This window comes from Staurois parvus, unplaced genomic scaffold (assembly GCF_062004578.1).
Source record: "Staurois parvus isolate SC_StPar_1 unplaced genomic scaffold, SC_StPar_1.0 ptg000136l, whole genome shotgun sequence".
Classification (NCBI taxonomy): domain Eukaryota; kingdom Metazoa; phylum Chordata; class Amphibia; order Anura; family Ranidae; genus Staurois; species Staurois parvus.
The window spans coordinates 10,709,238-10,722,345 of NW_028317932.1; the positions used below are offsets into that span (position 1 = coordinate 10,709,238).

General features: G+C 39.0%; 1 protein-coding gene across 3 annotated transcripts in view; it reads right to left on the reverse strand.

Moving 5' to 3' along the window:
- HDAC9 (histone deacetylase 9) overlaps window positions 1–13,108 on the reverse strand; it is a 778,880-nt gene that overhangs the window by 175,111 nt on the left and 590,661 nt on the right. For all 3 annotated transcript variants that reach the window (XM_089673174.1, XM_089673175.1, XM_089673176.1), the window contains one exon: window positions 3,513–3,644. In XM_089673174.1, the coding sequence (XP_089529300.1) occupies window positions 3,513–3,644 (132 nt within the window). The remainder of the gene's footprint in view (window positions 1–3,512; window positions 3,645–13,108) is intronic.

Here is a 13,108-nt window from a genome sequence, read left to right on the forward strand (position 1 = left end):
CAGTGCTACACAAACTACTGGCCTGTATAATAGTATATTAATAATAATGAAAACAAATAAAACTCTCTTAAGGGTACACATTCATATTAGGTGTATATCCAAGTTTTTTTTTTGTTCATTTTGGGTGGAGCGGGGAAGGCGTAGAACCCCTGGTTGAATTTCTGCTATCCAGGGCTCTGAGGGCATTTCTTCATTCTTACTGTCATGGCTGCCAAACGGTATCATGTATCCATACTGACATTGTAAATTGTCTATTTCTGCACATTTTCTATTACTGTATGATTCCTACAAGTTGTGCTTTTTAAGGTACCCTGGAGTTCAGCATTAAAATTTTCTGTGCATCCCAATTAGGGTTAACAACACTTCAAACTATTTAAACACATTCAACAGCCAAACAGCCAAAATGAAGCATGACAGTGTATTTGCAGAGTAGGAAAATGTCACGGATATCATGACATGAGGACATGAGGAGTTTACTTGTGTCACCAAGATAAACAATGTAGATTTACAGAGGTCATAATAACATGCTATTAATCTAGAATGTAAGTCAGCCACTGTTCTGTCCTTCTGTGTGCTAGTATATTCTCCACTGACTTTATATCAACATCTGATATAAAAAACACATAACAAGCAGAAAATTATTCATCAGCATAAACATCTAAAAAAATATGTATCTAAACCAAAAACCACAACATGTAATAAATTATAGCTTCTTAGTCCTTGGTATAGTGGCTGCATTTGTTTTCTTTTTTAAGCTTCTTTTGCTTTATTTTCACCTGGAAATCCTGCAGATAACACACTTCCTGTCCCTGGGTGGCTACATCACTCCTCCACTATATCTATGGAGGGAGCTATGGTTGTTCCCCTAGGCTGCTCTCCTGATATGGAGAACAAACATGTCCGTATTTCTTTGTTTCCATTATAGGAGGGCAGGGCAAGTTTACAGAAGATATCTAGAAAGGAAGATATTCTTCTGTGCAGCTCACAGGACGTGACAATGACACTGCCTTTCTGGAAAGATCAACAAGTGCTTTTTTGTATTTGCTGAATGTATTTATAGTCTGAAAAAAATGAAAACTAATGCGGACACCACTTCTAAAGACTGTAAGCTACAATGTATTACATTTCTGTTCTTAGGCATAGTTATCCTTTATTGCATAGGTTTATTTGATTTTCATTGAATATTTGTGGACTATGGAGCCATATTCGCGTGTTTTGATTTCAGATCATTTTATGAACATTTCAGTCAAATTTGCAAGAATTGTGGTAAAAAAAGTGAAAATGATACATGTGCAATTGCATCACACTGAGTTAAGCCTCAAAACTAGGTTTTTCCCAATACAAAATTGACTGGCAACCTGTCACATGAAGCCTGACAACTAGTACTGGACCATTCCACTTGCTACATTAAACATTGCTGGGATCTGGGAGGTGTATGAAAAATGTCAACAATACCCCATCTACCAAGTGAGCCTGTTTAACCAGGGTGTAAAACGTAACCTACGTTTTGAAATGAGCCATTAACTTTCATCCTCTCTCCTAACAGGTAAAATTTTACTAAACTCACAACAGTAAAATCAGTCTGTATATGCAGTAAAGCATGCTTGTTATACTCACTGTGGAACCTAAGGGGTTAATCCTCTGCATTGTGTAAAACGCTGTTTGATCCTTATTTCTTTGATCCTCCCCTTCTTCCAATGTCTCCCTCTTATCTCCTGACATTTTGCGTGGCGACACTGCACATGCTCAGTTTGGTGTGTATTGCTAGAGAAGCCTTTTTTTTTCTTGGGAGTTTGCATGTGATCAGAACAGGGCCAATCAGCACTGCCCAGACAGGGGTCAGGGGTTCTGCGGCCTCCTAGAGAAAACACCTCCTACAAGCTTTAACCAGTGCTCTGCTGGACACTGATAGAAGTCACAAGACTGCTCTAACTGCTGATGAGAAAAGGTATTTAGATGTTTATACTTACTAAAATAATTGCATTTCCATGTTCTTTGTACTGAGGGAGACCAGATACTGTGAATGCAGGGTCCTGGGTTTAGTAACACTTTAAGGTGGAGAATTAACCCCCAAAAAATAAATAAATAAATAAATAAAAAATTGCAAGCAGGCAGGCATTTTATTTCAGAAGAAACATACTGCTGACTTATTTACTGAAAGCGTTGAGAATGTTCACACAACTATATAATTATTCAAGTCCTTATTTCGTCTGCAAAAACTGAATTATTGAAGTGAATAGTCACACAATTTATTGTGTGAACATTCTCAAATCCTAAATCAGCCTTATAATGTCTCTTTTATAATTAAATATTATTATTTGCCTGCTTGCCAACTTCTTTGGAATGTACATGTGTAACTCAGTGTACATTATCGGCATGCCTCGGAGCCAGGATAAGTTACATCCAGCCCAGCCAAGATGACGATGTCTACGTTGGCCACGGGGCTCATAGACATTGCATTGCTGGAGGGGAGTGGAGTACTAGCCGCTATAGCTCGGCTTAAGGCTCCATGCACACTAATGGTTTTTTAAGCTCAAAAATGCTGGAAAATACGCTGAATAAAAATTGCTGGCAATAGTGTTTTTTTAGTAGTGTTTTAGTATTTAGGCCCATTTAGGAGCATTTAGGAACAATAGCATTTTATTAGCGTTTTTACATTACATGTAGAGGAAGAAAAAAAAAAATGCTAGAAAATGCTAGGATCATTTTAGTAGCGTTTACCAGTGTTTAGAAAGACCTGGCAACATACCCTGTAAAATAATTGCTAAGATAATTCATGGAAAAAGTCGCTTACGAGTGACGGTCCATGCAATCACCAAGGGTCGGATACGACTGAATGGATAGATAGATAGACCAGTGCTTAGGGGTGTTTAGCATTTTTTTATGCTAGAAAAACACTACATAAAACTCTACAAAAACAATTTATGCTCCTAGATGCTGAAGCCCAAAATATGCTAATAGCCTATAGTGTGCATGGACACATAAGAGAATACTATTTAGCTTCAAGCAGCAAGAAAAAAATGCTAATAACAGCTTCTAGGAGCTTAAAAATGCTAGTGGAGCCTTAATGTTGAGCCCTCAACCTAACCCCTAAAAACTTAATCTTTCACATTCAACCTGATCCTAAGACTTAACTCTCAACCTTCCCCAATGCTAATTTAATTTAACAATAAACTAGCCCATGCAGAAGTGTACTTACCTTTAGTTGTTGTACTTACCTTGGAGCCCAAAATAGCATATCAAGAGCAGCAGTTCTGTCCTGAAAACTAACAGCACTGATTCACTGGCATTAAAAACCAATCCATGGTTTAGAGCACTTTGTATTTTGGGAGTTATCTGCAAAAATCATTGCCCCTGGACTACTTCAACCTTAGTGAAAATATACAAAAACTTATGCAAATATTGCCAAAAACGGCAACAAGCAAAACTCTTTATATATATATATATATGTATATATATATATATATATATATATATATATATATATATATACATCATTAAACATCTCTTACCTGCCACTTCAAATATTCTCATTTTATAGGAACTTGTAACATTGCCATCTTTTCTTCTTAGTAAAGGGCTACTTCTCCTCTCTGCTACCTTCTGTTTTAATCGAGAGCGAACTTTCAAATTGGGTTCTGAAGCTGAAATGAGAATTATGCAGAAAATAACACATCACTATATGAAGTAATAGATAGTCTATTATTTATTCTGTTTTATACAGTATATGACAATAAAGGGTAGCCACTGAGGCCCCTAGTACCTTCACGCACCCAAGAGCTAAAGTCAAAAAGCTAAAGCTAAAAAAAACAATAGATAATATAAAATACAGTATAGAAAACGGGTTAAGCTTCTAAAGTGTTTCCATAGGGGGATGGAGTTTATCACTGAAGGACACTAGCAAACTGAGGACTCACAGAGTGGCAAAGTTTTTGCCAGGGTCCAATTACCTGAAGGTAGCAGCCTATAACCCAGACCTGTATTATGTACTGTACAATTATTTTAGCTTTAATAAAAACAATAGCCATTCATTTAATAGATAACAGATGGTCACATGAGCTCACAAGGACAGGCCTGAAAGAGGATTCCCAGACAGAGCATAATAGCTCACCCTTACAGGACCAATAATTGCATGCGGAGCACAACCACCAGGCCACAGGATTCTCCTAAAACCTACCAAAAGTGATCAGAACAATTTCCACCATGTTGTTCTGAACAAAGCCACAACTAGTCAATCCACAAATTCAGGTATTATTATTCGGCAACATCCAGGCATGTCTATAAATAGGCTCCTAAATAATGCACCACATCTATAAACTACATAGGACAATATGTTATTTTGATTTTATTATTTGGAAAATGTTGCAATGTGGTTAGGGTACTGTGGAAAAGAAATCTAGACATACAGGGGTGGACTTACTAAAAGCAAACAGACTGTGCACTCTGCAGGCGCAATTACACTCTTTCCCCCCAGATATTAGTGAATGTGGTGAAGCTCTGCTGATCTCCATCATCCAACCATGTGCAAGCAAAAATGCTGTTTTTTTATTTTTCTTGTACTTGAATGGGTATTCCTTACAAAATGACGCTTCACCACGTTACATTTACTAAGAAAAATTAGTGCAACTGCACTTGTAAAGTTCTCAGTCTATTTGCCTTTAGTAAATCCACACCATAGTTTTTCTTAATTTCTCCTCAATGTACATTTATAGGAGATTTCCCTGCCAGTCATCGACTAATATGAGGTATGTTCCCTCTACTCAGAGAGGAAGCTGTTCAGTATTCACCGGAGAGTCTCTTAACTTCTATGTCAATGTGTTTCATGCCCGGTGGCACTGATTGCCTTCCTATTTTTACCACGCACTCTTCACTCTTTGCATTTCAATCACATCAGCAGTAGAAGTTTTTCTTTATATATTCACGTCTCTAAATTTGTCGGCCTGCTGAGAAGGTAACCTTGCATAACATAAATTATTGAAATGTAAACATGCAATCTGGAACTGAAAGAAATACATGAATATTCTGTGATTTAAATCTATAAGTAACACAAGAGAAACATGAATAATTAGTTCCAAAATAAAAAGGCATAAAATGATAAATATATATATATATATATATATATATATATATATATATATATATATAAAACCAGTTAATGGTCTTTCCTAGAACTTCAATGTTTATAAACCTCAGCAGCAAAATAGGTGATTACTTCCCATTTATATACAATAAACATCACCCTGCCAATCACTTCTAGAGGCAATAGATGAGGAGTGAGCTTTTTGACTGATAGCTGTGTGCCAGGCTTCGTTTTCCAGTTAAAAAAATTCCACTAAGAACTGTGTGTATCTCACATTACCGTACATCACTCCAGTGCAATTACAGAAAAATAACATTCTTTTCTGCAAAATTATAAAAAAAACAAGACATGTCGACTTCATGGCAGTCATGTGGAAGAACATTTTTAACTAGGAAAATAATTGTTGATTTAGTTACCAATGATCATTCTGTAAGTTTGCTTTACGAGGGCCCAATATAGTAGCGGAGGTAAGGACTCTAGCAGTCTTCCTACACTCTTCCTACACCTTAAAGAGGCCCCATTGGCTTGCTCATCTAGCCCACCCTTTCACAGCACCTTCCTGCTGATCTTTCTTTCATGACTCATGACTCACTACAAAATACTGGGTGTTCCTGGGTATTGGGGATCATGTGACATCTTCTCATAATGCTGTGCTCAAATCTAAAATCTAATGGCTAAACCTGAGCAATTTCACACATTGCGGGGTGACGTCTCTCTAAGCTCTAACATCAGCCATCATAGGTTATTTTTCAGTGACTGCAACAGAATAAGTAGGAGCAGGGGAATACTGTGAATGTGTGCATACAATGCACGGGGGGAAGGGGTGACAGGGACTCTTTAGGGAGAAAGTATATGGTATTGAGGACAGTGTGGTGCACATTTTGGACAGAGATAACTGGTTTGCATGCCATGAAAGATGTTATCATCAAACTAGAACAGCCCAATCTAAACAGGGGTATAGACCTTTAACAGGGTCTGTCACCCACATCATATGTTAATTTCAAATCTTTACCCAGGTGGTTTAAAAACAATTCACACCTTCCACCATGAAACTTAAACAGCTTACAAGGTTCCAGGCTTCTTGACACCATGGTAATAGAACATGGGGCTTTTACTAACTTTTGCACCTACACCATGTTTTTAACAACCAACAGCTGTCTTGCCACATTTAATGGGATCATGGTGATTGGATGAAAGTGGCTGAGTGAACCGTGTAGCTATGAGTGTTGAGGTATGTTCCTGACACTCAGAACTAAAGAAGAGACTTGAAGATGTGGTAACAATGTCTTCAACACCACAGAACAAGTCAGTTGAAAATAAATAACTACTACTAGCTTCAGCTTTTAGCCTCGCCAGCAAGACTCCACTTATGGTAATCAGCACTTTTATTTTCACATGCAAAGAAGAAGAGTTTGACCAGTATATGTCTGCCATATTGGAAGCAAACCTCAACTATTAGGACCTACTGGCAGTGCTGCTATTTGCCTATGGTTGAATAAAAAATATCAATCAATCCGAACTGCACTGAAACAGGCAAAGATTCCACTATTTGAAGGTACAGTTTCCATGTATGTGTATCTGTGGCCTGCCAATTAGTAAAATGCAGCTTTCAGCTTTTTCTCTACAGTTTTCTGAGGATGCATTCACACAGTTTATAATAGGCCAACATACATATTGGAAGCAAAATTGAAGTGTATTATAAAAATGCAAAAAATAGAAATGGGACTTTAATTGTTGCAGAAGTATAAATGCATTTTTAAGGGCCCGTTTCCACTGCTCTTTTTTTAAAATGCATGAGTTTTTAGGGAGCATTATATGCTATTGCAGCTTGATGAATCAAAAATGGGCCCTTCAGGTAAATTAAGACATTTAATTTGGGCAGTATGATGCTATATTCTTATGCATTTCTATTTTTTATCAGTTATTCTCACAGCTTCCTAGAAAGCGTGCCAACTTGTCCACAGGCTTGATCACTAAAAAGGACGATCATTCTGCCAGATACATGTGAACATATGTCACAGATATGGATGTTTGGACTCACTGCTATCTAGCAAGCGTTAATATAATATTAAACCCCCAGTTTTTAAGCATTTTCTGCAGTCGCTCTAACCACTTACTGATCATTCAGCTTCCTTATTTTTTAGGCTTTTGCCTATGTTGCAGACTAAGCTGGCACCATGACTTCTGCCCCAGGTTTCCTGTTTAGGCTGGCTTTCTCTTTCCTATGGATCCACCCTTGCATGCAGAGACTAGGAATGTGCCTCCCTACACTGTGTGCAGCAACAGAAACATATAACCCCATAGCCTTGGATGCCAAGGCAAACCCTGCTCCTCTTTCCTTTTCCCTTCTCATGGAGAACAGCCTGACTGTAGACTGCGCTGTCTACGATAACCAGAAGTTCAGGGAAGCAACACTAAGAAAACAAGAGCCGGCAGCATTAAAAGTTATAAACTGCAACTGCTGGGATAAGAGTTTTAACAAATAGTTTACCAGGGGATGTTTATTTTTTTGTGCTTAATGTGTTATGATAAAAAGTGCTGAAGGTTTAATACTACTGCAACGTTTCATTTGGCTGCTATGTACCCCCCTCAAATTATGGGCTGGCTGATGACCTTTTTATACCAGGGGTCCCCACACTTTCTAAACAAGGGCCCAGTTTACTGTCCTTCAAACTTTAAGGGGGCCGGATTAATTCCAGTTTGAGTAGAAAATGTCCTGGTGTCAGAGGGAGTAAGCAATGCCAAAAGGAGGAATAGTGCCCATCATTGGTGTCAGTGGGAGGGAAGGTGCCCCATCATTGGTATCAGTAGGAGGAATAGTGTCCCCTTGTTGGTGTCAGTGAAAGGAATTATGCTTCTATTGGTGATGTCAGTGGGAGAAATAGTGCCCCATCATTGGTGTCAGTGAGAGGAATAATGCTCAATTGTTGGTATCAGTGGCACAAACTATACCCCTATTCTTGGTGTCAGTAGGAGGAATAGTACCCCAAGGGCCAGATATAGGCAAGCAAAGGGTTACATCCGGCCCCTGGGCCGCAGTTTGCAGACCACTGTTGTATACTATACCAGAACAGTCATTGGACAGTTTGACTAGGAAGAAAGGACATTTTAGGGGAGCCATGAATACTAAAGGAAAATAGGCTAGTAAAAAAGAAAGGCAATGGAAAGTGTTACAATCATCAAATAGATTTGGTGGCACAAGACTGATTAGGAAGAAGAGGTGGCAATATTGACATGCATCTGTTATAAAAATGAAATCGTTAACAAATAAAATGAAGAATATCACAGCGGCACTATGAAGACATATTCATCTATAAGCAGATTGCCATACAAAAAAGCAGGAGTCGCGTGTTCTTAATACCGTGTGCTAGAGACCTAACAAATGTGTTTATTTAAATTCATCAAGGGGAAAATGTCTCTGGAAACAGCAGGTTTTCATTGTAGCTAATTGAGCATGGGCTGCTGCAGGGGATGCTAATTTCAGCAGATATGTATACAGTGAATAGGGACGAAAGACTAAGATAGAGCTTTTCATTGGAAAAACATGTGAACGCTTGAACATAAAGAATACCACATGTCAGGATGTGGGCCGGTCAGGTGCAACAATCCAGACACCGTCTACAAGATGCTGCACCTGTGCTGGGCTCCCTGCTATGACATTCCTACCATGATCTCTGCAGTATCCAATGGTCAGCATCTGCTTATCTCATCACTGAATTGTACTACTGATGCAGCTATTCCCATCTGAAGAAATTAACAAATGAACATTTTTTCCAATGTAGTTGAAAATCTCTGTTCCACCCATTTTGCAAAACAGCAACCTGAAGGAAATTCATTAAAACTTGAGTTTGAACTTGCACCCTCTATATAGTAATGGAAAAATACAATACTGGGTTGTCAATAAAGGGTATTTCCCTGCCAAGAAGAGTGACGTTACCTGCAGCAGTTCACTCAGCTAGGCTGTATCTGCATTAATGTTACTATATGCACAAGAATTTACTTTACAATCAACCATCTCCAGTGCCAACAGATTATGTAGAGGTTTAAGCAGACAGTAAAAGTGAAAAAACAATGGTCTTCCACTGCTGCCAAGTGAGCTCTGACAGTAAAGCTGGCCATGCATTGTTAAATTTTTTTCATTCAGTCAGTAGGCTGAGCGAAAAAAAAAACTGAACTGGTTCTCCCATCTACTCAATCAAGGAGGATGGCGGAAGCCTCCAGCTGCGCTAATGCATTCTGACAGTGGGGAGGCTCCCTGACTATCATAACACACAGATCAGTGCTGCAGCCACTGATCAAGGGCTTTTATCCGATAGAGAGGTTGAACAGAAGTCGAATGGTAGATCGACTTTTGTTTAACTACCTGCTTAGTTTCAAAACAGATAAGGGGGGGGGGAAATTTCTTTCATTTCAGTTGGAGACGGGACGCTTATACATGGGCATTACTAATGCTAGTAAAGTTGCATGGCTTTTGGTTTTTGATAGATACCTCTGATTGCCCTTGTGAGATCTTGATTGTACCCCTTTATTGTTAAGTTGCACGCTTCCTGATTATCTCCTCCTGTGGTCCACTCTGTGCTTCCCTCTGGGTGGGGTCTCTGAAGTCGGAGGGGGTTCCACTTCAGTTGGACCCTTGGGCTCTCTGGTGAAGTGATTGAAGTGGTTTGCATTTCATTTTCAAGTGGTTTTCTGATGAAGTGCAAGAGCGAAACATGTGGAAACCACCGATGATGATCGTTTATGCACAGGAATTATGCAAGGTGAAACTTTGATATAACACATTACATGGGTTTGTGTTGGGGTACAAATGTATCATGTTTATCCAATTGTCATTGGTTTTAACAATTTCTGAGATATAAATTCAACCATATGTCATCAAAGTGATTTTATGTAATACGTATATATGTGTTGTAAATTGTGGCACTTAAAATGTCCCATTTATTATTGTTCTTTGAGTTTCTGTTTGTTCATCTACTATGGACATATGGATTGAAATCGGGATCAAATTTTGATCCATCTATGGCCACCTTACCTTCACTTTTGTTAAGAAAAAACTAAACATGTTCATTGCAAGGAGTTTTAAAAAAGTTTGTTACAGATTTCTGTTTCTGCTCTGAAGAAATAGATGTCCTTTGGAGACTAATTCTGAGTGGTCATATATATTCAACTTGTGCACTGTTCGCGCTCTAAAAGGTGCAGTATCTGCACCCTTTAATTTATTCCTTTAGAATATCTCACCAATACTAAATTTTAGTTGTAGATGATGCCTATAAAATGACTCCTATCTTAGTGCACACTTTTGGAAAAATCAGTTAGCTAGTCACACAAGTGAGAAAATGTAATATTTAGTAATATTACATTACAATATGGCTTGTGTAGCAATTGCATATGCTATATTATTTTAATCTTATATATTTTATATATATATATATATATATATATATATATATATATATATATGCATAAATGTGTGTGGAGTTACCCGAGTTAAAGTTGAACTCCAAGCAGATGATACGTAAATCTATATGATATATATATATACAGTCAGGTCCATAAATATTGGGACATTGACACAATTCTAACATTTTTGGCTCTATACACCACTACAATGGATTTGAAATGAAAGGATCAAGATGTGCTTTAACTGCAGACTGTCAGCTTTAATTTGAGGGTATTTACATCCAAATCAGGTGAACGGTGTAGGAATTACAACAGTTTGCATATGTGCCTCCCACTTGCTAAGGGACCAAAAGTAATGGGACAGAATAATAATCATAAATCAAACTTTCACTTTTTAATACTTGGTTGCAAATCCTTTGCAGTCAATTACAGCCTGAAGTCTGGAACGCATAGACATCACCAGACGCTGGGTTTCATCCCTGGTGATGCTCTGCCAGGCCTCTACTGCAACTGTCTTCAGTTCTTGCTTGTTCTTGGGGCATTTTTTCTTCAGTTTTGTCTTCAGCAAGTGAAATGCATGCTCAATCGGATTCAGGTCAGGTGATTGACTTGGCCATTGCATAACATTCTACTTCTTTCCCTTAAAAAACTCTTTGGTTGCTTTTGCAGTATGCTTTGGGTCATTGTCCATCTGCACTGTGAAGCGACGTCCAATGAGTTGTGAAGCATTTGGCTGAATATGAGCAGATAATATTCCCGAAACACTTCAGAATTCATCCTGCTGCTTTTGTCAGCAGTCACATCATCAATAAATACAAGCGAACCAGTTCCATTGGCAGCCATACATGCCCACGCCATGACACTACCACCACCATGCTTCACTGATGAGGTGGTATGCTTAGGATCATGAGCAGTTCCTTTCCTTCTCCATACTCTTCTCTTCCCATCACTCTGGTACAAGTTGATCTTGGTCTCATCTGTCCATAGGATGTTGTTCCAGAACTGTGAAGGCTTTTTTAGATGTCGTTTGGCGAACTCCAATCTGGCCTTCCTGTTTTTGAGGCTCACCAATGGTTTCCATCTTGTGGTGAACCCTCTGTGAAGTCTTCTCTTGATTGTTGACTTTGACACACATACACCTACCTCCTGGAGAGTGTTCTTGATCTGGCCAACTGTTGTGAAGGGTGTTTTCTTCACCAGGGAAAGAATTCTTCGGTCATCCACCACAGTTGTTTTCCGTGGTCTTCCGGGTCTTTTGGTGTTGCTGATCTCACCGGTGCGTTCCTTCTTTTTATGAATATTCCAAACAGTTGTTTTGGCCACGCTTAATGTTTTTGCTATCTCTCTGATGGGTTTGTTTTGTTTTTTCAGCCTAATGATGGCTGGCTTCACTGATAGTGACAGGTCTTTGGCTCTCATCTTGAGAGTTGACAGCAACAGATTCCAAACGCAAATAGCACACTTGAAATTAACTCTGGACCTTTTATCTGCTCACTGTAATTGGGATAATGAGGGTATAACACACACCTGGCCATGGAACAGCTGAGAAGCCAATTGTCCCATTACTTTTGGTCCCTTAACAAGTGGGAGACACATATGCAAACTGTTGTAATTCCTACACCGTTCACCTGATTTAGATGTAAATACCCTCAAATTAAAGCTGACAGTCTGCAGTTAAAGCACATCTTGTTCGTTTCATTTCAAATCCATTGTGTTGGTGTATAGAGCCAAAAATGTTAGAATTGTGTCGATGACCCAATATTTATGGACCTGACTATATATATATATATATATATATATATATATATATATATACAAAGCACATATAACTGCATTCATTAATAAAGTGGTTGTAAAGGCTCAAGGTTTTTTACCTTCATGCATTCTATGCATGAAGGTAAAAAAAACCTTCTGTGTGCAGCCAGCAGTGCCCCCAGCTCCCTCAATACTTACCTAAGCCTCATCGCGATCCAGCGATGTTAATGACAACCTCGGTCTCTGCCTCCTCAGTGGCTGAGACACCAAGCGGGAGCCAATGGCTGTCAATCACAGCCAGTCAGCCAATGAGGAGAGAGGGGGGATGGGGGGCCAAGCCAAGGCTCCATGTATGAATGGACACACAGAGCAGCAGGTGCTCCCATAGTAAACTGCTTGCTGTGGGGGCACTGAACAGGAGGGAGGGGCCAGGAGAGCCTGCGGAGGACCCAAGAAGAGGAGGATCCAGGCTGCTCTGCGCAAAACCACTGCACACAGCAGGTAAGTATAGACATGTTTGTTATTTTTCCCCCAAAAAAATAATTAACCTTTAGAATCGCTTTAAATCATTAAGTGTATGTACCTGAATTCTGCTGCTCCTGACTTCTCCTAGCAGGCTGGGGGTGAAGGGGGGGGGACACCATGGTATGCCTTCTACAGTCTAAACTGTAGCAGAGAAAGTGGTGCTGTATTGTTGTGTTAAATCTTATAGGACAGAAAGAAATGCAAACCCTTTGGCAGATAAAACAGCTCCCTTACATTTACCTGTCTATATACAGTATTTAGCACTTTTCCTAGTGAAAAAAGGTTTGACAGTACAAATCTGCCTCTGCAATGCATTGAAAATACTAGAAGGGAACTGTTATGGACATG